General features: G+C 38.4%; 1 protein-coding gene across 2 annotated transcripts in view; it reads right to left on the bottom strand.

Moving 5' to 3' along the window:
* The window catches only part of MAN1A2 (mannosidase alpha class 1A member 2), a 107292-nt gene that overhangs the window by 62189 nt on the left and 21281 nt on the right, over positions 1-23822 (bottom strand). For both annotated transcript variants that reach the window (XR_014945213.1, XM_015873576.2), the window contains exons 2-3: positions 18037-18292; positions 13608-13704 (exon numbers count right to left, since the gene is read on the bottom strand). Coding sequence is in view for 1 of the 2 variants with exons in the window: in XM_015873576.2 (XP_015729062.2) it covers positions 13608-13704; positions 18037-18292 (353 nt within the window). In the remaining variant the exon portion in view is untranslated. The remainder of the gene's footprint in view (positions 1-13607; positions 13705-18036; positions 18293-23822) is intronic.

Genomic DNA, 23822 nt, shown 5'->3' with positions numbered 1-23822 from the left:
CAGACCCACAAATGCACAACAGAGCATTACTGAGAAAAGCTGCATGTGCTCATACACGCTGCTTCCCCTGAGTAGAGACAAGCGCCTCTTTCTGAGATACAACTCAATATGGTTGTAATTTCTGGATTATATGGAAGAGGTTAACCATTTCTTGCAAAGGCCTTTCAAGTACAGCATTCATATTCCAACATGCAAAATTATTTCTCTACTGATCACAGGCTGCTATTTCACATGGATTTGGTTTACTTTTCCATTTTCTTCTTATACATACAGTAATTAATCATAACAGCTCACCAGAACATCTTTCTTGGGGAAGACTGGGAAGAACACTCTTCGTTTTTTAGACTTTTTGGGAATACATTTCCAAAAGTCAAGAGAGAACATGTTGCAACAGGTTCCCTACCCAGACTTCTTCCTTAGATCTCAATTGGGCAGCATAAATCCCAGTCTTCTCCCAAACTGTCACTGAGAAGCAAGAGCCCAAAATGTAAAGTTCTTTTCCAGAAATCTTGAGTCTACTAGAACAGAGGATATATCAGGAGGACATAGGGACATATCTTTTGACAACATGACCCCTCACACACATGTACCTCTCATGAAACTAATTCAGTGTAGTGCATAAGCACTGTAAGAATTAATTAACACCTCCAGAGCAGTGCTGAATTCCATTACAGAGGATAACAATCCCAACACACACCTTAGCTGTCCCACATAGCAAGATAAGTACAGCTGAAAACTATTTGTGGGCTACAGTAGCTTGGTTCAGAGATACAAAATCAAATTGCTCTCAGTTTCTTCCTTGGAGGATTCCAGATATTCCTATGTGGGAAATGTCATTCTTAACTTAATCCTAAATACGAAGAGCTTCTGGTCAATTCTTGTTTCTGCTGCAGCGCACAAGCTAACCAGAATAGGCAGTTAGGTTGTCATGGATGTCCTCTTCCGTCTTAAAATTCACAGAACCAGCAAATCAGAAGCTGAAAACTAGAGTAAAACTGGAGTAAGAGTTCAGTGGCCTGCCTTATAGTAGCACATAGCACTATGGTAAGAACAGACTACAATGGACAGGCAGCTGTAATTCCACCTATTGGTGATGCAAACCATTCACCCTTAACTCTCAAAAAGAGCTTGTTTTCCATTCATAATAGAGTACGTGGGGGGCAGCTTTGTTCTTTTTTTCTTTCTTTTTACATTTCATAGCCAATGAAGATTAATAAACTTTTGCTTTATAGGAGAAGAGGATAGTCTTCATGGACTTAATTGCATGAGTTGTTTGAAAAGTAATCAGTAACTCTAAATAATGAGATAATTTAGAGAAGGCAATGCTTACCACTACCTCTACAATCTGATCTGCTATTGCTCTGGATACATGGAGAACAGATGTTTCATGGTAAAAAAAGAAAGGCTATAAAACAATTAATTCATAATAGATAGTAACACTTATAGCTGAAGGCACTCTCCCTGGGGCCTGCCTCTGTTCAATACAAAGCCTCAGATGGTCACGTTAGATAATAACTGACTCCAAAAAGGTTTGATTTTACAGGTGTCAATTTGGTAAGTTTCTTATTCATATGATTACAGTTCTAGTTGTTTGAGCTCCAAATTTAATGAAGTTTATTGAATGAATGCAGTGTTCACCCTTCTAAATAAAACAGAACATTCATCATGAGCTAATGAATTTAGTTGCAAAACAGATCAACTATTAACCAAATCACGCACACTCATTAAGGAAGAGTATTACTCAAAAGGACTGCAAAATAATAAGTCGGGTTTATATTTAAGGAGACTTCAGTTCCCTGAGATCAGACAAATAACTCCTTTGTTTGATAGTACATGAATCCACAGTATGAAATATCTAGCAAATGATACGACTGTGTAAACAGTAGGGCTATTAAAAGAAAACTGGTCTCTCTATCTAAAATTCCTTCAATATGCTGAAGATGAAGAACTGCTTTATTTAAATCTTCCTGAAGCCTCACAAGAGACTATCAAAGTATGAGAAAACAGACCAATGTCATGTGCTCCATGACAAAAAGTGTATGAAGACAATAAGTAGCCCATTCTCTTCATAACAAAAGGTTAAGTTATTAACATTCAGAAGACAATATTATATGCAATGTTTAGTCTGTTATGTGGAAACACAAGGGACGGTGAGTACTGAGATACTAAAGAAAATGCATTAACTGAAAGGAGACCTCAAAAATGACACATCGTGTAAAGATGGAACAAGATGATGCTCTGTCCTTGGAGACATTCAAGGTCAGGCTGGACCAGACTCTGAGCAACCTGATCTAGCTGTAGATGTCCCTGTTCATTGCGGAGGAGTTGGACCAGACGAAGGGTTCCCTGCAACTCAAATGATTCAATGATAAATTATTTGCCAGCAACTTCAGTAATGCACCCTGAGTTGAAAAGCAATCATCAAGCAGGTACTTCACGAGAACTCTGATTATTTGAGCTGTCACTCAAATCTATTCTTTACTTCAACGAGGCATACATCGCAGACAAATCCAATTACTTCTGGAAAATATTTCCACAGGGGCTTTCATTAGCCCAAGCTGAGGGGTAAGATGGTATTCTAGGTCTGGCTGTGATTAAGTGTTTTTTTTTCATAAGCAGCCTCTGTGGTGCTGTGTTTTGGATTAGTGACTAAAACAGAGCTGACAACGTATCAAAGTTCAGACTGCTGTTAAGCAGTGATTGAGCAGCACTGAGGCTTTCTCTTTTTCCCCCCTCTCAGCCCGTCAGTCAGTAAGCTGGGGATGGACACAGCCAGGACATGTAACCTAAAATGACAAAAAAAGATATCCACACCATACAACATCATGCTCAGCAATAAAACATGACTGCAGGGGGGCTGGGTCTATCAAGTAGCCATCCTTTTAGGTCTGGCTGGGCAAGGTCTGCTTGTGGGAGGTGGCAAGCGATTGTCTTTATACTCCTTGTACCTTCTCACCACTCCATCACTGTTTAGTTAAACTATCTTTATCTTGTCTCATTTTTGATGTCCCCATTCTCTTCCCATTTGTGCTGAGCATGGGGCTGTGTGGTACTGAGCTGCTGACCAGGTCTAGCCCACCACAGCAAGAGACTCGAGAAAAAGCAAAGCTGGAATATGTACGGCCAACAGATTCTAAATAACTAAAACTACAGAAAGTAACATTTATTTTTCCTTCCCTTTTAGTGTCTGCTGCACAGTAATGCAGGTGTTACAATACACTTGGCATCTAACCAAAGACCAATTACAGGAATTCCCTACAGCAGAGCTATTACTCGAGCCAAGAATCTGCACCAGGTACTAAAGAAAGGTGGCACTGCCAAAACAGTTCTGGCAGACCACAAATGTCACAGACTTAAGAAAATACAGACCATTAAAAGGAGCCTTTGTTATCAAAATACACACTGTGTCAAAGCAGGGCTGCAACAACCAAGCCAAGGAAATAGGCCTAAAGAAATACTACCATGAAGCCATTACAAGGAAAGGTGAATACAACAGGCCTAAAAAGTATGTGTAACCATTCTCACCCTTCTACCTTACGCAGTGACTGAAAAGGAAATATTTTTCTTAAGGGAAGGTGGAAATCGATACCTTTATGGTCCCTTCTAGCCTAAGCCATTCAATGACACTGTGGTTAACAAGAAAATATGACAAACCCCAGAAGTGGAATCCTCAGCAGATCCTTTAAAATAAAAGTAGAGTTTTAAAACTTCCTAAAACCACTGACAGAAACATACAAGATTTTTATTCTTGTTTACATGGTCAACCTATTGATGCCAACATCAAACATAAAAGCTAAAGGAAGTCTTGAAGTTGCTTTTACAAAAATATGTCGTTAGGCTGGTACTGAAGGTAACTGCCTTGTATCATGCAAGCAACAAATAGCTCAATGTCAGTGCATCCCAGCTATGGAAATAAGTTACACTCCAGAAAGCCTGCTTCTCTCTGTTAGCATTAGATAACTGGAATATACAGTTAGCGATGTGTGGAGACTAGAGACCAGGATATAAGGGCAAGGTTTTCACTTCCAAGCAGCAGGATCATGGGATGATCCTACTGAAGGACAAAGCTTTAAAATTAAAACCAATCTTTTGTAGCAGAAATAGTATTTGTCTCAGAGACCAATACCCAGTTCTCTTATGTTTTCTTTTCTTTTTTTTTTTTTTCTTCCAGGGCCCTGGCCAAACTCAATCTACCAGAAGGAGATTCTACTTCTACTGGTGCAGAACATTTTTGATTACCGGTGTGTTTTACTGGGGGAATCAACCTGTAAAAGGACCCAAAGAGGAGCAAAGTCTAGAGGGGATAACTCAAAATTAAATCCTGCCTCAGATGTGTGAGCCTGATTTCAGTGCAGTACAGCACTAACCTGGTGGTCAGGATAGGTCTAAACGCAGAGCAGATTCTCTCTATGCCATCCCAGTGGCTCCAGAAAAAAAGGGGGAAATCCAAAGCCTCAAGTTCATACACGCTGGCATACATTGAACGTGTAAGACTAGCACTGTTTTTTTTCTTTCATACAGGGAAGTGTTTTAATTCCTAGCACTAGAGTGAAAATGCTTCCCTGGAAACCTCAGCCTGATATTAAAAATTGAGTTATTACACTCTTAAAAAAAAAAAAAGAGTATATCAGTACTGATATTCTTGCCTGGCCAGCTAAAGCACGGTTGGAACAAATAAACCAGGTGAGGCTACATGTTTCAGCACATAGCAATTTCTACTAAAAAGGATTCAAAGAACTTAGGTTTCCAAACCGTAGCAGCAAGATTTCTCAGTGCAGCAGACAATTACAGACCTGGTAGAAAAATAAACAACATAAAAATTAAAAGCAAACAATTATCGCACCAGTTCTCTTTATCTCTAATGAGACGCTGGCAATAAAGCTGCCACAACTGAAGCACGGAACTTGTATGATATCTTAATGACTCACAATGAACAATATTATGTTTAAGAAAATGAATTCAACTTTTGAACAGAGTTTAATTCCACTCTGAAAAGAAGGGCCTCAAAATTACTCACTGAAACAATGCTTTTCATATAGAACTGCAATGTACAATTCCAGCTCAACCATAACATGCAACAAATAAACTTCTATGCGTCCACAGAGAAACCAATTGCCTTTAAAATTGTAAACTAATTTAAAAAAGCAGAACAAAACACTGAGCATGTTGATTGCTTAGTTCTATTAATTTGCTGATAATAGACTACATGAAAAGAAGTTCCCAGTCTCTTGTACCAGGCACTTAAAGCATTTTAGCATATAAACAAAATAAAATAATAGATGTAAAGCTTTCCTTTATTTTATAAATGAGGAAGTAATAAGAGCGAAGCACTGAAGTGTATGCTAATTTTTTGTTCTTTGAATCCATTGTAAAGTGGACCTGCAGGTGGACACCATTAATCAACAAACCACTGCTTAAATAGGCAGCGCCCTAAGAGCCAAATTTAAACACCCGGAATTACACTACAGTAAACCTTTATCTTCTCTGAACTTTCCATAAGCTCTTTGCTTTGCCCTCTTGGCTTTACAGCTTAAATCATACAAAAGTAGAATGCAGGCCCTCCAGTACAAAGCCTGCATGTTCTCAAAACTAAATCTGACTGGGACACAGCAAGTTAGTACCACACTATTGCAATTTTCTATGTTTCTATGTTTTTCTACCATTATTTCCTTTTGTTGGGAGGCTTGTTTTGTTCGTAATCATAAATGCAAAACAGTAGTTTTAGTAACAACAGAAGAACAGGAAAGAACAGACTGTGTAGACTATAATTAAGATCAATGCTGGAACTCCAAGCCGAGTTAGCAGAAGAACAAAATCAAATGATATCCAAAAGGCTGCAATGTGTGAAGATCAGAATAAGGTATATGGTAAGAAAATACTAAGGTAGAGGAGACAGTAGTAAATTTTGTACAAAGGAGGAACGCAACAGGATGGAAGAGCATGAAAGGGAACAGAAAAAGGGGCAAGTGAATGGTGATAACGATGAGCTACATACAAGAAACAAAGCTATACAAAAAGATCTGGAGCAATTTTGATAAATAAGGAAGAGGAAAACTAAAGAGGAGTATCTGTGAACAATGACTCAGAAGCATACAGAATTCAAATACAGGTAACCATCAGCTAAATCCAGCAGCAAACAAGGTAATTCTGTGATACCTGACAGCAAATACAAGAGCATAGTTCTGCCTGGATTCAGGTATGGTTGTGTAAATAGAGCTGTGGAATCCTTGTGTATGAAGCAAGTTAAATACTGATCTTCTAAGACAGGAAAGATACAAGCTCCTATATATAACTGTAAATACAACATCCTTCTTTACCAGATAGGCAATAGGAAAAGCATCATAAAAAAATGAACCTCTAAGCTATAATGTCACATAAGCTTTTCCATCTTTACGTAACCAAAAACTTGGGCCACTTCTACACACTTTGATCCAAATCACATTACAAATTTTCTCTCACTCAGTTGAAGAGGGACTACTTTCAGTTTAGTACCCATATAGCTTTACCAGACTGGTTAAAAAACTGAACTAAATAAAAGAAAACAAACTTGAATGATGAAATGAAACTCTGATTAAATAACAGGTATATTAAGCACAATCACAATGCTGCACTCACATGCTTAAATGCTTCTGAATTACAGCTGCCTCACAGCTGGCTTCAGTTGACAGCGAAGCACACTCACACATGCCACCACTCTTGTATGTATGTTTGTGATGCTGTTCTTTCCATATTTAGTTTTAAAGCTTGAAAAACTACTCCCCAACTTAGCTGTCATGCTCGTTTACTTAACATTGAAACAGCATCCAAAATAGATTGCAATGGCTTAATTTAATTCATTACTGCACGCTCTGCTTGTAGCTCCAAATGATAGGAACTAAGCCTAAATTTAGGAATAGCGGCCTAGCAATCTAAATTGTTACCAAGACAAAACAAACACAAGTCCAAAGATTCCCAATGGAAAACACTTTTTCTTTCTCCCCTCAGACCAAACCATTTGGTTTGTAAAAGAAGCCTGGGAAAGGAGATGGTACCAGAGAGAATAAAAATTCTCCATATGATCCCAAGCCTTGAACTCCAATATGATGTAATTTCATCCTTAACCATTTGATGTAGATGTGTAGCTCATCATTCTATAAAGCAGATTACAGAAATGTGTTTGTCTAATCTCACTTTACATCTGCATTCATTACAAATTATTTTTAAAGACAGAATTTTCAATTTTCTGAATAACGTCATGGGATTTTATTTTAAGAGTTAAGAAACATGTAAAGAAAAGCTGCAAAGAAGAACAAATGGACTGGATGATCTTTTAGGTCTTTTCCAGCCTTCCAACCTAAATTAGATGAACCGAGTAAGAGTTGAGAGTTATAGCGAAAGGGATGTTGTAAGTTAAGCATCAGTGTTTAAGATGTCAGCCAACGTGTGGACAGAGAATACATACAGAAGGTTATGTGATAACATCCCTTAACTAAAGCTCCTATGAAAAAAACGTACAGGGTAAGAGAAAATTGCTCTCCCACAGATGGATAGTGATTAAAAGACAGGAAATAAAGTACAAATCTACAATTACCGTTACAAGGAAAACCACCACTGTGATCAGAGATGAATGCCTAGATACATGCTATTCAATATATTAATAAATCACATGGAAATGCTATACACACTAGATGAGGATATTGAAAAGTAATAATACCACAGAGCAGCCACTCTGCTGTGAGCTTCTAGACTCCATAAGCTGCCTGAAAAACGCAAAATACAATTTAAAAAGAAACAGGGAACAAAACATAATGGAACATTCTAATCTTCCTCTCAAAACAATGGGAAAACATGAAAAACGGAGAGAAAAGAGATAGTAATGTGTAGGGTAGGAAATCACATGTACGAGAAATAGCTTACGTCCATACTCTCCACATAAGAAAGACACAACAGAGGATACAGACATTTCTGAAAACAGGAATAACAGATACTTTCTTCAGGTTCTGCTCCGATATCAAGGCTGATATCTAATACAGCGAGTAGACAGTTCAAAACCAGAAAAGTTTGAAATGTGGAATCAAACTGTGGATCCACTTGTAATAAGGTACTGTGGGAACCCTCATACTTGCACAGACTCAAGAACAGAATGGACAAAGTAATGAAAAAATTAACTACAAGTTATTAACTATCACTTACTGCCTCTGGCTCCTGAAGCAGTAACACCACACAAACTCAGACAGTACCTGGAGAAGCACCCAGTTACTACATGCTTTTCCTGTTCTTACATTTCTTTCCTAGGCACCTACTGGAAGAGTGGAAGAGTAATTATCACATTTCATCTCTCATCTAATCTGATGAAACTTTTCTTGCATTATAAGAACACTGTTCTGACTCCAGATTAGGCCAGTAATTCTCAAGAATTATGTTCTTAAACCTTTGTCTTTCCAAAATGTGTTACTAGGCAAAAAGAATACACATTCACAGTACTTAAGTTCAACACCGTCTCAGTGTACTCATCATAACTGCTTTTGCACAGGCCACAGCTGCATTTGGCTGTTCAAAGACCAGTTGCATTTACTTTAAAAATGAAGAGAATTTTCTTAAATACAGAAATCTGGATGAAATTTGCATTGTACAACCAGCTGTCTATACTAGTAGCATGTAAGGAGTTTTGTCCCTTTTTTTCTATGAAAAAGGTTATTTATGCAAGTATAGTTAAGATAAAATTACTACTCACCATGTATTTTTCATAAGAACCAAAGCCAAGAACCAATCTGTTAACACGTATATATAATTCCTTTACTGTTTCCATTTATCAGCCACATGTATTCAGAGACTTAAGTACACACAGAAAAAGGATATTAAGCAGGAACTGACTTAGGATTTTTACAGTTAGAAGACATGACATACAAATTAGGTGTTAACCACATTTGCAAAAGCTCAGACCTTTGGGTGATGTTTTATTTCCATATTTGTTGGTTATGTGGCAGTTAAAAATAAAGAAAAAGAGGAGGCCTACAAAACCTGACACTCAGTTATACGACCTTGAAAATCAAGTGGTATAGCAGACAATGTCAGAACAGTTCTAGCAGTCCAATAACCATTATAATGAAAGAAAACAAAGACATCCAGGAAATGAATGACTATTTTTCCAGCATAATACAAAACAAAAAACTGTAAAACTATTTTCCTGTAAAAGCACTGTGAAGAAGCATTCCACCTCTTATTTTCTAGACTCTCCTAAGCTTTCCTAAGCTATACTGTACTTGCCAGAGGTACTGGAAAAATAAACTTCTTTGCTTGACTCAGCTTATTCTTGCAACAACCTCACATCCTTACAGTCTGATGAATGCATTTCCTCCACAGTGCTTGGTAGCACTGCCGGTCCTGCTCACTGGCACCATGAAGAAATGCCCTGACAGTTCCCTGTGGTTCAGAAACAAAGAGACCTGCAACGAGAGCTTCCCACGCTGCTGCAGCAGGAGCAGACAGTAGGCCTATTGCTAACAGAGGCTGAGATGGGCTGGCACAGCAAGCTGGGCAAGAGGATGCATGCTTGCTTTAATGTACCTTGCTTGTTAAACCACACACTGACCAAGCTTTATTTCACAACTAAAGAAAAATCAGCACATCACTGTATACACCAGACAAATTCCTCATAAAACACAAAGGTTGTGTTGTATTGTATGTTAAGGAAGAGATACATGCTGCACTGTGGCACTGAGGCTTTAGTAAATAATAAAACAGTTTGCAACAGTGCAAACTCATGCTTAGGTATGTATATATTACCACATCATCTTCACATAATGCAGCTCATGTCTGGACAAAAACTGTCTAAATGCAAAGTTTAGAAATGCACTGCTATTTTTTTCTGAATAACAACTATAGACTGATACAAACCCATTAAGCATATTAGCTGTGTTTTACCAACACAGAACCTTTGAATGCTCCTTTAGTGTTATCTACACATAAATATCTTTAGTAGTCCACTAATTCCCAATTGTGCTTTCCAAAAGCAGAGCAATGCAAGTAATGCTTTGAACTCAGTACTGCAAAGGCACTATTTAAAATTTCAGCTGACTGACTACACAGTTTGATAGGCAACACATCTAGCAGGCTCTCCTTGACAGCTTGAAGTCACCAGGGTCAGACGTCTCTAGAAGACTAGCAAGAGATTGTAGCTGCACGTCAACTAACATAAACTCAGGAAGCTTTCTTACATGAGTCACAGAAGTGCTAGGAACAGAGAAGGAAGTACAATATGGCTGCAGTAATAGCAGAAAGTAATTTGGGTCAAATAATCTTTGAGAGAATAGTAGAAACAGGTTTTGCTGAGCAGCATTAATTAAAAATAGCATCAGATTTCAAAAACAGTTCTGTAATGCTTCTATAAAGGCAAATACGACAGGGAATGCTGTTTTACAGGTAATAGAGATTGGGAACATACTAGCAGTAACAATACAGCCTAGTATTCTTAGTACAAGCACTATCAATTGTTTTTCCCCTTCTCTTCAACAACCCACCAAGTCAACAATACTTGATTCTATTCTAGACTTGATGCAACCCAAACAGAAAAGTGTTTTGCTAAGATAGCTTTGAATAGAGCAATCATAGCATGAGTTGGATAAAAATTAAATGGCAGACACATCAGAAAATGTCTGCTTCTCCCATAAAGAACAAATAACTCATTTCATAAAGAGTCTGGGTTGCAAATGGAAGTTGACATAAAACCATTCCTAACCAATTAAGGAACACAATTTCTCGTGAATTCTATAGCAAGAACTATAGTACATAGTATAGTATATATGGTCATATAGGTGAACACTGAACATTTTTACATTTTTACTTCATCAGTTGGATAAAATACAATAAGGAAGCCATGGTTTACTGATGACATACAGCCAGGTAAAAAGCAAGTTAAATCATGGGATGCCTCCAAAGAGGTTTCTCCTGGTAGAAATACAAGTATTGACAATGTGTAAGGTAGCAAAGAGAAATTACTTGAGAACATCAAACAGAGCTCTAGAACCTAAGAATTGTCTTTCCTACAGTCACAACAAAAGCCTGATGCTCTCTGCTTTTCCCTGCAGCCTCACATTATGTCCTTGTGCTATGCTCAGCCCTGACTGCGTTTTTAGACTTGTATTTCACTCTTCATGCTCTGTCCATTTTTTCTCTCCTAAACATGCTAACACCTTTGCCCTAGACACCTCCATCTGACCAAACTATTTACTTTCTAAAGGAATACAGAAAAGGAAAACAAATCCCACCTTTCACACCATACACATCAGGTGTAACAAAACAGGTTCCAGTGTGTGGAGAAAAGCAATCAACCAGAATCCAGGCCATTTGTTTACAATGAAGCTGAACAGCCCTCATTCAACTGGCTGCTGGCAGAGCTGTTCCAGTAAATGAAATTATTCTCCTATGAATTTAAATTTCCATGCACTGTTGGTTTGTGAGTGCTTTTTGTCAGTTTTTGCTTGCCTGTTTGCTGAGGGGGGGGGGGGGACAGAAGGAGAGAGTACCTAGTTAAAACTCTACCTTCCATTCCAGTGTATATTTTTTCAAGGTTGGAGTCCATCATGCATATAAATTTGATGAAAAGTAGCTTAGATATAAATAGAATTACTTCTTAATTCGGTAAGGTGTGTGAATGGTTTCAAGAAAAAATAAATAAATAAGGAAAGCAGGGGCAGAGAGAGAAAGAGCACATACAGTCCTGTTGTGGTTTAACTCAACCCCAGCTCAGCACCACGTGGCTGTTCACTCACTCCTCCCCATCTCTGAGTGTGGGAAAGAACTGGAAACAAAACACAATGAGCTGAACTAAAAACTATTCACCAAGACAGAAAATGAAAATAGAAATGCAACAATAACAACAGGTACAGCAGAAATGAAATTACTCACCACCTGCCAATTGACACACAGCACCAACATGCCAGCTGCCCGCAATACAACATCTCAATCCCTGCTGACTGAAGACCCACGACCCCCAAGCAGCAGCCACCCCCGGCTAACAGCTCACAACGTGACAGCCTTCCACATGTGCATGGTGCCACATGGTGTGGAATAACCCCTGGTCTAATTCAGGTCCCTAACCTGGCTGAACCCCCTGCCCCGCACCATCTTGGCAGCAGCTCTTCCCCACTGAGAGGCCCAGCCAAGCCCTGGGCACACACCCAATGCTTAGCAACAACCAAACATCAGTGCGTGATCAGAGCTATCTAGGTTGAATCCAGCACAAACACTTTTAAAACTAGTTACTTAACTCTGCTCAGAATTAGTTTATTTTTTCCCCTAAGGATGAAAACAAAACGCTAACAAAATTTCTGTATAAGCCAAAATAATTTATTCTGGGTTCTGCTGCTAAATCCAGATACTTGTACAATCCTAATCTGAATATCTATAACCTCCAAAAAACAAATTCATGTCCTCAAGCAGGATAACTAAAATAAATATCTACTTTAATGAGAGACAACCTTACACAGTCATTAGCTTATTACCTCATTTAAAAAAGCCAATAAAAGTCGTGATTTCAAGTAAACAAGTAGCATACTTAAAATATACAGGGTACAAGCACTTTTATTCTTGATGTAAAATGTAGTTATAAATTTCTATCTTTCTTGGGTACCACAGAAGGGGTGAACATAGTATGAACCCCCAAAGAGAATTTAAAAACAAACAAACAAACACCCTACAGTATTGCATGCATTTCAAATCACAGAATGGCTTGGGTTGGAATGAACCGTAAAGCCCATCCAGTTCCAAGCCCATGCTGTAGAGAGGGGTTAGAACTGGATAGGTCTATTTCCTCGTTTGAAGATCAGTAAAATCCTTGCTATTTTGCTATAACAATTCTACCTATTCTGTCTTAACATAAAGAAAAAATAGCACTGCTGCAGATCACTGAGATTTTAAGGAAGAAAAGCCCATCTAGTTATAAGTCTGATCACGCACGCAACACAGGCTATTCAATTTTTTTTATCTTTTCCTTCCATATATTTTATACTATTTAAAATGCCATTCGTAACACTTAAGATTCACTCTCCATTGCTCAAATATTCTCAGTTCATCCCTTGAATTCCATCATCCACCTCCACACTTCTTTATTTTTCAACTTTGTCGCCTTTCATTCAATCCACATACTCGAAATCCAAAAGTCAGACATCAGGTAACAAAGTCCTTGTCTTCTTGAGGTTTTTATCTCTTTTGAAAGCTACTTAAAATGTCATAATGTGCCAAGCAGCTTTTCAGCATCATGAACGCACACACTTGTGAACCATCCACAAAAAATTCAAATACGAAAATTTAAGCAAGAAGAGATGAGGGTTTTGTTTGTTTGTACACTTTATGGCAAATTTATTTTAATTGCAACCCTAAATATCATGAGCATGCTACCTGCTGCTTATATATATATATACGCAGACCAATTAACAGCATACACAAACACAACTTTGCTTTTGCAACAATACAAATAGGTTATTCCCAATAGCTCATTTACTGAAGACAGTCATTGAACCACACTTCTGTGACCCACATTTCAACATAATGCTTGAGTAGATATTCAAGGAGGATAGCATGGACCAAAAGAAAAAAATACGAAAGAAAGAAAAGAAAATATAGCCTACCAAATATGTTGGTGGAATGTCCCTTCCTGGCGATTGGTTTGAGCTCATTGTGTCCCCAGCCATATTGCCTGTAATTGTCCCAGGCATGCTTCATCATCTAAGAGAAGAAAAAAAAACATGATTCCGTTATGTTTGAAAGCACCTTCGTACAAATACAGTCATTCAGTATTTTATTCCTTATTTGAGACTTCATTTTCCTTATTCATTATAGCATACTGATAAACAATTCATTTACAGCTTAAGGTTCCTGAAGTATCTGTTTCCATGAGGTTTTCCTTTTCACAGAGGTTTCTATTACTAAATAAATAAAAGCAATCACCAAAATCTTGTTGGTCTACAGCACAGTGGAAATGCCAAGTCATGGCCTGAAACAGCAACTGAGCTCCTGGTGGGAAGGAAGGGCCAACAGGGCCAGCCCAGGGGAGCTCAGGTGTATACAGTGCACCTGAGTGACTGGAAGGGGTGGATCCCACCTCCACCCCTCCCCAGACCTCATTTAAGGGCTGGCACTGGAGGTAAGGGTAACTCTTACTAGAATTCTCTGCCTGTCTGAGGTCTTCTGAAAGTAAGCAGCTTTTTCTTCTTCTTTCTTCTCTCCTCTGTACCTGTGGCTGCTGCATTTGGGCTGTTCTCATTTACTGCTGCTAAAGACTTTGTCACCCTGCTATTATTATCCTATTATAGCATTATACACAGGTATTAGTTGCACATATCATTTGCTAAACAATGTGTTCTTTGCATGCAGCTGGAATTCTTCAACCACAAGCCTCTCTGGGCAGTCTGTTACAGCACCTCACCTCTTCCTCTGTGAAGAACTTCCCTCAACATCCAATCTAAATCTTTCCTCCTTGAGCTTAAAACCAATCCCCTTGTCCTTACACTGTCTACACCTGTAAAACGATTCCCTTCCTGCTTATAATCCCCTTTTAAATACTGGAAGCCTGCAATGAGGTCTCCTTAGAGCCTTTTCTCCAGGCTGAACAAGCCAAGCTCTCTCAGCCTGTCTTCACAGGGAGGTTCTTCAGCCCCCTAATTATCTTCATGGCCCTCCTTTGGCCCCCCTCCAATAGCTCCATAAACAGATCAAAGCAGGTAACAGGAACAGACCCAATTCTTAAAAATCACCTCCCCAGACAGAAGGAAGTTAGGAACAAATTTATTCTGAAGGCTCCTTAATCAGCAGTCATGCAGTTATATCCACAGTGCTATATTTTATTTTTCTATTATGGCTTTTACAAGTGGTATTAAAATACTATTAAAATAAACAAAAACCTCCAGAAAACATACAGGAATTAAATAATTATTTCTACAAATTTGAGAAATGCTCACTAAAAGAAAAAACTATGCTAATGCAACTTAAAGATCTACACTAACCCTTTAATAAAGTGATTGTATTGTAGCAAATAAATGCATTATTTTTCTAACTTTAATCCATCACCATACCTAAAGAAAACTGTAAGGAACAACCAAAACATCCAGACTTGTATTTTTAGAAAGCACTAGAGTATAGAGCTAAAGAGTTACCACTGAGCTCTGTATCCAAGTTTGATAATGGATATCTAAACAACCAGGTACCCAAGATACAGCAGCTCTAACCAACTTTCTTCCACAAAAGAGGAAATGAGCTTCTAAGACGTCAGAATGCATCAATGACATTTTCACAACAGAGAATCAAGTGACTACCAGTATTTTAGCTCTGTAGAAGTCTCAGACAAAATGCTGAGAAATATCAGTACAGACAACAAATTGGCTAAAGCATACAAAAGCAATACATTGTGGAAGAGTAACCTAAGATACAGAAGCATTGTCAAACATGAGAGACTAAGTCATAGTTGACTGTACTGGCTAATGTTCTAAGAAAGGAAATTATATTTGGAAAAGAATAAGCTACTTGCGTAAACATGAGCAGGTGTTTGCCGTGTCTCCTCTGCCTCTTCCGAACAGGAAACAAAGGAAATGGGATTATAATTCTCCAAAGATCTTTTTATTATTTTCACATTAGCAAATCAACTGACAAATGCTGCCAATTATTCTGGTACACAAGGTGATATCCTTGTCTACCACTTAGCCAAGACTTCATGCATCACGTGAGCAGACAACTGCGTAAGTGAGAAATCCCACAGCTCCTGTACACGATATTGAATTCTGTAAGCATGATATACTAAGAGATCTAGTAACAACATGAGATTTGTGTTGCTGTTGAATGGATATGTATAAATGGGAACAGAATTTTGTGAGATGGGAGAAGACATGCCTCTGACATCTAGAACTCTAGCAGAAGACTCGACTCTGGCTCAGGAACGATAAATAAGTTGCTTATAGTAAGTCCTTGGCATTTGATAGCACACAATATGAAGATCTCACTGTGTGGCCACCAGAGAATGAACGTTTTTTACTGATGGAATGTCTCACTGGTTCTATTAATTCCAGATGACTGATTCTGCTTTTGACAGAAAACGAATCCTGTTGGAATAAGTTCATTACATACCAGTCCCAAAAATATTTATCACAAGATGCATCCAAATATACAAGCCAGCAAGGCAATGTTGCATGTACAGCATGATAGTTCTACAAAAAAGTATTCATTTGGACTCTGCTGCCAGAATGGCAAAAAGCAGGATCTGTCTCAAATGAAACTGCTTTTGCACATACGAAATACTTCGATCCTTTTACTTACTTTAAAGTGTGTGTGCCTGATTCATTGGATCTTATCCACTGAGCTTGCTAAAAAACTGGTATTTCGTCAAGGCGGAGTTGTAATGATGTCTTTTAACAAAATCCTATTTTCAACAATAATGGGAGATTACAGCAATGGAAAGGACTTTTGTTGAGTAGTCTCATCACTACAGCAGCATGCTGAAGCAGCCTAGCTTGAACTATTATTCTAAAAGCTTCTTTCCAGTCCCTCAAAAAGGGTAGAAATTTGACTTAATCAGAGTCCTATGAAATAAGCAAATAAAACAATTTGTTGAGAATTGCTGTGACTAGAAAGGAACGTTCTTCTCATTGGACTGACTCTTAGATGATTGGAGATATTTAGAAAAATTATTTTATGCTTCTGGAAGTTACAATTCTCTCCCTAAATAGAAATTTAATTAAAGTACCCATTTAAACCTCTGCCATGCATAACTGAATACTCAAAAAATCTGTTTGGAACATGCTTTATCACACAGAAGACTGTGTTCTCTTTATTTTCTGACATACTTAGCAACAGATCCACCATTTTATCAAAACTTGGTAGCTACTTGCAACAGACCTAAACAGGTGCCTGGTTGGTACGTGTGACCAATGGGTTGTTACACGGGTATAAAAGGTTGTAAGCACATACAATCAAGGTCTTAAGCATTTAAATATTGTGGACATGTTATAGTTCATTGTTGAAAAGCCATTTTTTTCACAATGGCCTGAAAGAAGATAACTTCGTTTTTAAAGATCTTCTTGAATTTTTAATATTCTTCTAGCAATAACATAGCACAAAAATCTTTAATAATAAAAAAATATTACTAAAAAACAGATGTCCTACCAAAGTGACTGTGAAAACAAAAATAATATATTGAAAGCAGAAAGAAAATTGCTTCGATTTGTTTTGAAATGCCAAAAGAAATTCCGCAGTCACAGAAGACAGCCAAATTAGCTAGATCAGAAATAGCACAGTTACAAAAATAAATGAGATTAGCACGGAAATCATGAACAGTTAACTACAAAAAGAGGAGTTAGGCAGTATAAAAGACCTCCACGTGATTGATTAAATACCTTTTCTTCTGCATAGGTCTTTTCTCAATAAGTGCACAAAACAGAATTCAGATACAGGACAGCCACTTTTTTCAACCTGATTTCTTAAGAGAATAACACTTAAGCAATCACTCTATCTATACACATTTGAACTACCCTTTCAATCCACTAACTTCAATCTTGATTTCACAGAGCTGGAGGAATCTGCTATTTCAGACCTCTACTTTTCATGAAAAACGAAATCAACGTCTGTAAGGAAGATGGATACAAATTACTACTCCAACTGAGAGAAAGGCAGTTATCCATTCCTTTATTTCTTCAGACGGGCAGCATTTAGCACAGAGGTTTTTAAAACATTTATGTTTTGACAGACTAATAAACCACATGCTTTCAGCGGGACCCGATGAAGTCAAATACACTGTCCCTGTTCCATTTGTTAATGACAAACTTTGACCCCCATACCCAAATTCAAGAAATCCCTAACATCATTTTTAAATTGTTATCCCAAGAAATAAAAACTCTGTAACATCAGAAAGAAATGCAATGTCTTGATAAATAAAAAAGTACTTGATTTATATTTTTGACTCACCGTTAATTAAGAAGATCTGTAGTCTTATTTTTCTTTTACCATTTCATGTAATAACAACTGAATATTGTAAAATAACTGCTACCAGATACAAGTTATCACTGTATTTACCTCTTTAATTTTGTTCCTCTTCTCTCGAATATCCGGGTCTGCTGGTTCTCCACCATTTATCCCTATAAGATTTGGTAAAGGAACAAGGGGTAGTGGCTTGCTGTCTTTCTTCTTCAATTCTTGCACGACTTTGTTCTTTTCAGTCTGAATTTCAGCTTGAATCTCATCACGCGATTTTTTCAATTTCTCCTTTGCCTCTTCCAGGGCCTTTTCATGATCTGCTCGGATCTTGTTTCTCAGACGTTCCTCTTCTTCTCTAGAGACACAAATGCTAGTCAGCAACTCTTCACTGAAATATACATCAGTTATAAACATATTGAAGCTTCAAAGCAGAAGCCATATTCCAAGTTGGTTTACTCTAATTACTAATTAGAATCTACTCTAATTACTAATTACTAATCTAATGATTCTGACAAGTTTCTACACTATTTTTGCAGTGAACCTCAGAAGATAAGTACACATATTGCATTGTGAGAAAAGAGTTTTCTGGATTACACCTTGGCTCATCTACTCAAGAATTCAGGAAGTGAAGTGGCCTATATCCTGTATTTCAGTTACAGGATATGTGCATAAGTGCATCTAACAGTAAATTGCTCTTAAAATATAATCAAAGGGGTTCTTCCTCACCTTCTGCACAACAGGTACATCATATGTCAAGATCTGAAGTAATGGCTACAGAAAACTGCATTAACTGTCTTTATGAGCAATGAGGTTGCAAATTGCAACACATGAGATTTTGCCTTGAATTCAATACTTTTCATTTCAAACAGTACAGTCTATAAACCCCACAAGTTAAAGACAGAATTATACAGCAATTTAAGAATGTACAGGCTTCTAATAAAGTATGACTTTGAAAAATCACTGTTGCCAAAGCCAAGAACTTGTTAAGAAGTCAATCTTCCACTGCAATCTTTAATGAACAAAAGAAGTTGAGATACAGACACATAAAATAAAGATTACTGTCTTTAAGTCATTGTTGAAAGGTTATTCTAACAACAAATGAAAAACGGCCTGAAAATACACCAAGGCATTAGAAAAATACACATTAGACTCTCAGTATAACACAATCATTTTACACTTAAAAGGATATAATCATTGAACAACTCTGTATAAGATAAGACAGTTGCAGGGAATAAAACAATATACTCTCTTACATTCCAGAGATTCAACCAAACTAAGTAGAAGATTGAGGTGCTGTGCTAGAGTATTTATGTTGCAGTAATTAGGGATATGGACAGACCTTGCCAAGCTTTCAAAGCATAGCAGAATGGTTTCTATTAACCTCATTCATCAAGGTCAAGTCTTTTTGATTACAGAACACTGCTTCTTTACATCCTTACCAAAAAAAAGAAATGTCAAAGAATAAAGCCAAAATGTTACATTATACACAAGGGCTGCTCTAGAAGTGATGTCTCCTATTTTATTATGTTGGCCCACAACATCAGAAGCAGACAGTGGTGGCATGGTAGTAGAGCCTGAAGCTTCCCACCAACATTCCATTACATTTTGTTGTCATATGGCAAACAGTAGCAGAGGGGCAGTCTGACAAAGCAGCATCCGAGATGGAAGTGTGTATGAAGCAAAGACATGGAACTGAACTCCTCCATGTGGAAAAACGGCACCCAGTGACACCCACTGATGCTTACTAAACGTTCACAGAGACCAAACAGTCAATGTGAGCACAGTGATGTAGTGGTGCGTTTCAGCAATGGAGACAGCAGTTAGAAAAACAAGCCACATTCCGGTCACGTGCAGCTGTTACGCCACAAAATGAAGAGTGTCTCAATCAGCTCATCTGCGCAAATTAGCAGATTATTACCAGGGAACTGCATGAATAGGCTTCAATGCATTGAAAACTACAGCGGCAATGTTGGAGCACTGCAAGGCTTGTGCCAGGTGGGTCCCACAAATGCTCACGAAGGAACTGAAAGAACACCATATCCAAGTTTTTCAAGACCTACTGAATCAACACAAGGCTGAAGATGATAGTTTTCTGGATCACATCATTACTAGTTACAAGACATAGCGTCACCACTATGGATCAGATTCAAAACAACAGTCTGCAAAGTGATAATGTGGTGGAGTCGCTGTCCCTGCTAGTGTTCAACAGGCATCTGGATGAGGAGCTAAGAGATATGGTTTAGTGGTTTGTTGTAGTTACAGTAAAAGGAGGATGGTTGAACTAGATGATCCTGTAGGTTCTTTCCAATGTTGTGATTCTATGATCCCCATCAAAGAGAATGTTCAAGATGCAGCCTTCAATGGGTAAAGTGATGTGCACAGTCTCTTGGAATAGGAAAAGAGTGAGCCTTCTGGATTCCCTGGAACTCATCAGTGCTGACTGCAACACCACACCACTTACTAAGCTGAAGGCTTAAACTTCCAGAGTCAGGCCAGACAACCTCTCTCATACAACACAATAATACCAGGTCCCATAGCAGCTTGGTGACCGTGGAGCACAATGCCAGTCTTGGCTGGACTATCCTACCATACTAACAGTACAGTCCAGATTTGGTACCTCCTGACTTCCATTTATTTGAGCCAATAAAAGATGGACGGCATGGGCAAAATTTTCCTAGCAGTGACATCACAGCAGTTGTGAAGGAAGGGGCGAAAGGGGGGGGGCTGGAAAATCACCTCCACTGCTGCTTTATTTTTTTTTTAATGAGCATGGCATGCAGGGCCTTAGTCATTGCTTATGAAAATGCATAGATAATAGTAGACTTCATTAAGAAAGGGTTTTGTGGCTGAGAACTGGTTCTACCAAATAGTATTACTGTATTCTTTGTATCTGTTGTAGTTTCCATTGATATAAACAGGAGGCATTACTTTTGGAGCAACCTACACGTTTTAGAAGAAAGTAATTCTGCTCTTTCTACAGTGACTAGTGCATTTTTAATAATGGCTACTGGGATGATTCAAGTGCAAATATAATGGCTTTGAGACACACGGGAAGGATTTAGAAGATTTAAGAAGCCGTATCTCATACCTGAGGAATTAAGGCACTTTATATCTAAAGATTTGAACTGAACAAAATCTGACATCACTTGATAACATGAATGTTCTCATCAATGTGTTTTGTTAGACAAACTGCACTTAGTTTTTTCTTAAGTGTTATGAGGCTTGCATTAAAAAAGAAATATAGCAGCATTGTTACCTTTTTATATGTCAGCATGATTAACACAATGCAATGTTTTAACAGACGCACTGACTGAAAGGCTTTCAAACTGAAGTTCTTCAGCCATTTTCATCAGTATCATCCATGGCACCTTCACATTTCTCCTAAACAATGTAAAATGAAGGACTGAGTTCCTCTTTATATCAAATTCAATCTCATTGATACTGTTGAACAGTCAACAGTCCTTCTTTCCTTCAAATGCAGCGCAAAGAAACAACTTTCAGAGTTGCAAAACACTATCATAAAAAGGGAAAATAATGTTTACATTTCCCAAGACCCACTTGTGGAAGAGAAGAGCTGTCTCGCAATTATGTAAAAGCTTCTCATACTCTAATGTGGACCCTGGGGGTGTTCAAGGAACGATAGATGTTGTGCTGAGGGACATGGTTTAGTGGGAGCTATTGGTGATAGGTGAGCGGCTGGACTGGATGATCTTTTAGGTCTTTTCCAACCTTGGTGATTCTATGATTCAGTGCTTAAAGAAAAGATGCAGAGACTCAATAGAGATGGAAAATGCTAGCACTAACTGTATGATCAACCCAAAGTCTTCCAGAAAGTGACATTTTGAGACAAACATGTGAAAACAGTAAGATGAAAGAAAAGGTCAACAGGTATTTGAGGGAATTTACAGAGGACAGTACAAGAGCTTCTTCTGCAGACAGATATTCACTGTGCAATTACCAGTGATGGACAGCTTGAGCTGCTAGAAATGTCACTGCATGTTCCAGCTGAAGATATATTTTACCAAATAGACTGAAGTATAAGACCTTAGTGGAGGAAAAACACCCCTAAAGATGAGTATCACATTCCTTCTGAGTTCTTAAGCAATATGAGAAAAGTGAAAACACAATGAAGTTGTGAAGAAAATATCAGAAACATGACCAATTGAAACTCCCCTGCATCCCCCAAAGTGGTATTCAAATGCCAACAAGCTTCCCACCCAGCATAAGAAAGTCAGCAAGAGTTCAATATGTGCAATTATCATTACATTCAGATACTCAAAGAAAAGAGACCCCAGAAGACCAAAAAACATATTCTCACTTTGTTTAAAAAAGACTGGAAACAACTGCAGAACAAACGTATCAAAATACATCAAATAGTTTCCATATCCAACTAACATCCCTGCCTCAGGGGACACTAGTAAACAAGAACATTATCAAGCATTCTGAGAAAAATCATCTAAAAGCTTAAAGTAAGAGCTGCTACAAAGGCTATGCAGAATCATAGCAGTTGAATGGGACATCCGGGCATCACCTGTACCAACTCCTTCACTACAGCAGGTTCCCTACAGGTTAGACAGGAAAGCATCTGAGCAGGTTTTGACTATTTCCAGAGAAGACAGTGACTTCAGGCAGCTTGCTCCAGTGTTTTGTCATCTTCAAACTAATGATGTTTTTCCTCATGTTAAGATGGAACTTCCTATGTATGTCCCAGTTTACACCACTGCCCTTCGTACTACTGCTGGGCTCCACTTCAAAAAGCCTGGCCCCATCCACTTGACTCCCATACTTAAGATGTTTACAAGTATTGATGAGCTCCTCACTCACTCATCTCTTTCCCAGGCTAACCGGTCCCAGGTCTCTCAGCCTTTCCTCACAATGGAGATGTTCCAGGCCCTTAATCATCTTCGTGGCCCTTCTCTGGGCTCTAAGAGACCCCTAACCTCTACTGATGGATGCTGTTATTCCTCCCCACGTGTAGGACTCCACACTTGCCCTTGTCGAACCTTCAAAGGTTCCTCTCCACACAACTCTCCAGCCTGTCCAAGCCTTGCTGGACAACAGCACAGCCTTCTGGTGTGACAGCCATCCTCCCAGCTTTGTATCATCAGCAAACTTCAAGGGTACATACTATCCCTTTGTGTCACTGATGAACATGTTAAACAACACCAGATCCTGGATTATCCTACAGTCTCTAGATAGTTGAGAGGTCCAAATACTACAAAACTACATTGGTAGCCACTTTAAAACAAGCAATATTGAAAGGATTGATGATTAGGCTGTCTTTTATGGCCAGAAAGAACGGTAAAATGACCCAATAATCAGTCTAAAACCGAACAGAATGGCACAAGTTGGAAGGGATCTCAAGGATCATGAATCTCCAACCCCTGTGCCACATGCAGAGCCACCAACCTCCACATTTAATACTCAACCAGGCTGCTCAGGGCCCTGTCCAACCTGGCCTTTAACACCACCAGAGACAGGGCATTCACAACCTCTCTAGGCAGACTGTTCCAGCACCTCATCACTATCATAGTAAAGAAATTCCCCCTAATATCCAACATAAATCTTCCCTCATTCAACTTAAAACAGCTTCCCCATGTCCTGCCATTATCTGTCCTTTCAAAGAGTAGAAACAAGGGTATACCAGTGCACATTTTTTGAACAACTACTGTCATTAACTATTGCAGCTGCTTATGCAAGAGCATTGAACAGTCTCCACCAGCAGACAAAATGTCATTCAGAGAAGGTCGCAAATTGTAAGGCTTGATAGCAGAATCGCCAAATGAAACAATACACTACAAGTATACATGAGGCGTGACCTTCTAGAAAGCAATCACTAAAGCGTCACACACCAGGATGAATTTTAATATAAGTCTCTCCTATCT

The sequence above is a fragment of the Coturnix japonica genome, chromosome 1 (assembly GCF_054131305.1).
Source record: "Coturnix japonica strain WE chromosome 1, WE-NBRP24, whole genome shotgun sequence".
NCBI lineage: Eukaryota > Metazoa > Chordata > Aves > Galliformes > Phasianidae > Coturnix > Coturnix japonica.
This window is presented reverse-complemented; position numbering and strand designations above follow the sequence as displayed.